General features: G+C 19.0%; 1 protein-coding gene across 1 annotated transcript in view; it reads left to right on the plus strand.

The window, feature by feature from the left end:
* LOC102677821 (cilia- and flagella-associated protein 70) overlaps positions 1 to 2,955 on the plus strand; it is a 9,558-nt gene that overhangs the window by 4,296 nt on the left and 2,307 nt on the right. Inside the window, 8 exon segments of the mRNA XM_031514124.1 lie at positions 1 to 102; positions 353 to 556; positions 1,158 to 1,291; positions 1,457 to 1,605; positions 1,799 to 1,959; positions 2,049 to 2,195; positions 2,430 to 2,560; positions 2,779 to 2,899. The exon segment at positions 1 to 102 is cut by the window's left edge and continues 6 nt beyond it. Of these exon segments, the coding sequence (XP_031369984.1) occupies positions 1 to 102; positions 353 to 556; positions 1,158 to 1,291; positions 1,457 to 1,605; positions 1,799 to 1,959; positions 2,049 to 2,195; positions 2,430 to 2,560; positions 2,779 to 2,899 (1,149 nt within the window).

Raw genomic sequence — 2,955 nt, forward strand, 5'->3', positions numbered from 1 at the left:
GTATACTTAAATATTCGCAATACGTTAAGAATGAAAATTCCTATTTTGATAGATCAAAAATTCAAATTGCCTGCAAATTTTGTGGGTTCTAAGGAATCTCATGTATGTATTTTTTATACTTTTATACTTTCTTTTCTCAATATAACAAAAAATAATTAATTATTATATTTATAAGTTTTTTTTATAAAAAATTAAAAATTGTAATTTTTTTCAAAATGATTAAACCATAATATAATATTTACTAAAAAACAAAAATATATTGTTTCATTTTTAAAATTAAATATTAAAATTAAAATTATATAATATTAAATTTTCTTATATTAACTTTCTTATTTATATTATATTTTTACAGAATATTATCACTTCTATGTATGTATATTTAGTAGAACAAATGCACCTTGCTCTAAACCAAATAATTGAATGCCGATTTACAAAAAATAATGAAAATGATTTAAATAAGAAAGAAAAATATATAAATTTAGAAATGACATATTTTTATGCTGAAGAAACTTATGAACTTGGAAATCTGGATGAAGCTAAACAAAATTATTTAAAAGTAAATTATAAAGATCGTTATTTAATTAATTAATCATTATAATTAATAATTATATAACATGCATATGCATATGAATCTTTCTCAAATTATATTCTCTTAATAATATAATTGAAATTTTTTATAAAATATTAAAATATTATTATTATTAATATTATATTAATTAATATTATTATAAATATTAATATTAAAAATTAAACAAAATTAAAATAAAAATTTTTAAAATTTATAATTTTATATCAAAAAAATATAATGAAAAAAAATCATATGCGAAATTTTTCTCGGATTTTTAAAATAGGCTTTAAATCATATATCATACATCATTCATATGTTTAGCAAAGTCATCATTTTAAAGATATATTATATCCGACAAAATAACATATTTTTTAATTTTATTCAAAATATAAGACTATTATAATTTTTGAAAAGATTTTTCAAGAGATATGATAAAAATTCAAATAATAATCCTATAATCCTTACCTGAAGTTACATATATAGTATATAGTTTTTAAATTTAATTAATTTCTTTAATAATTAAAACGATAATTATTGCAATATATTAATTTAATATTTCATAAATATAATACTCTTATTATTTTCTCAGCTGATAGAATCGAATAAAAATGATCCATATGCTTGGACGTTATATGCAATTTTTCTTAAGAAAATAGGTGATATAGAAAGTGCAAAGCAATGTTGTTTAGAAGCAATTATGTTAAATCGACAACACCCAATTGCGTATGTAAAGTAACATTACCTAATATCATTCATTATAACTTTTACAATTTTTCTATAATATTTCTGATAGAATTTATAAAAATAAATTAAAATAATATATAATATAATTTTTATTAGAATAATTATACAATATATATTATATTATATAAACTATTATGATTTTAGATTGTTAATATACGCAATGATCTTTTTTGAGAATAAAGAATACAAAAAGGCTGAGATTTTTTTTAGAGCTATTGTCTATTTACATCCACGCTTTTTTGAAGGCTGGGCAATTTTACATCTTTTTTTTATACGAACCGAATACTATCCAGGTATTTATATATATAAAGAAAATTAACGATAGAAATTTTGACAAAATATATATATAATAAATTAAAATATAGAAAAAATAATATATAAAATAATATATAATACATAAGAAAAATATTATAAGAAAAAATATAAATAAATGAATCAAAAAATACAAATAAATGAAAATAATGCAAATTATATTTCATATTTTAGGAATAGATCTCACGCTTCGTATAGCAGAGAAATGTATGCAAGATAAAACTCGCATTACAACGCTTGATCAAAAGCCGCTTTTATGGTCCACGGATTATTGTCCAAAGAATAATTTGTATATAAATGTTGTAATATTTTTATTGAAATTGAACTTTTGTGAGGTAAAATATCTTTATTTTGTTTTTAAAAATAAAGAAAAAATTATAATAAAAAATAAATATATTTTCAAAAATATTACAATAATATTCAGTTTGCAGAAATAGCATTAGCAGAGGAAATGTCAATTTCCAATCGATCAATTCATGTCTTGTACTATATGGCAGTGGAACATTATTTATCTAACAGATATGAAGATGCATTATCTCATTTAAAGGAAATTCGATGCAATTATGGAATGGTTTATAATTTAAATTTTACTAATAATTTATTAAATATAAAAATCAAAAATACAATGAGTAGACACAGGATATCTTATAACTAGCAATAGAATTATAAACAAAATAATTTTCAAGGAAAAAATAATCAAAAAATTAATAGAAGAAATAATTATTTTAAATAATTTAAAATATTAAGTTTAAATAATTATAAATTGTTAAGAAATTTTTTAACATCTTTTAATTAATTTATTCAGGATTATTCGGTTAGTAGTCTAATGGGCCACTGTTACTTCAAAATAGGAAATATCGAAAAAGCAATAGAATTCTATCAACATGCGCATATGCTTTTCGATAGGCCTAAAGATTTGCATTTAGTAGAAATTAGGTAATTAATAATTGTATAAAAAATATCAAACAATAGTTTTTAATTAATTTGTTCAAAATCTTTATAGAATATAATGTGAGTATATGTGTGAAATATATGAATACATAACATTCTATTTTCTATATTATGAATAAATAATTTGATATTTTAAATAAATATCAAAATTATAAAATAAAATGAAATAATAAAATTGATGTATTTTCATTCATTAATTATAGATTGGGATATCATTATCACAATCACGGTGACTTTGACCGAGCAAAAAAAATTTTTTTGAGTGTATGCAAATCCTCACCCTCTTGTATAACCTGGCTAGGGGTTGGTAAAAGTTGTTATGAGGTATTTATAATTTTTAATATATAATTCATAATATATAATATTATATATTATATATA

The sequence above is a fragment of the Apis dorsata genome, unplaced genomic scaffold, assembly GCF_000469605.1.
Source record: "Apis dorsata unplaced genomic scaffold, Apis dorsata 1.3 scaffold_896, whole genome shotgun sequence".
NCBI classification, from domain to species: domain Eukaryota; kingdom Metazoa; phylum Arthropoda; class Insecta; order Hymenoptera; family Apidae; genus Apis; species Apis dorsata.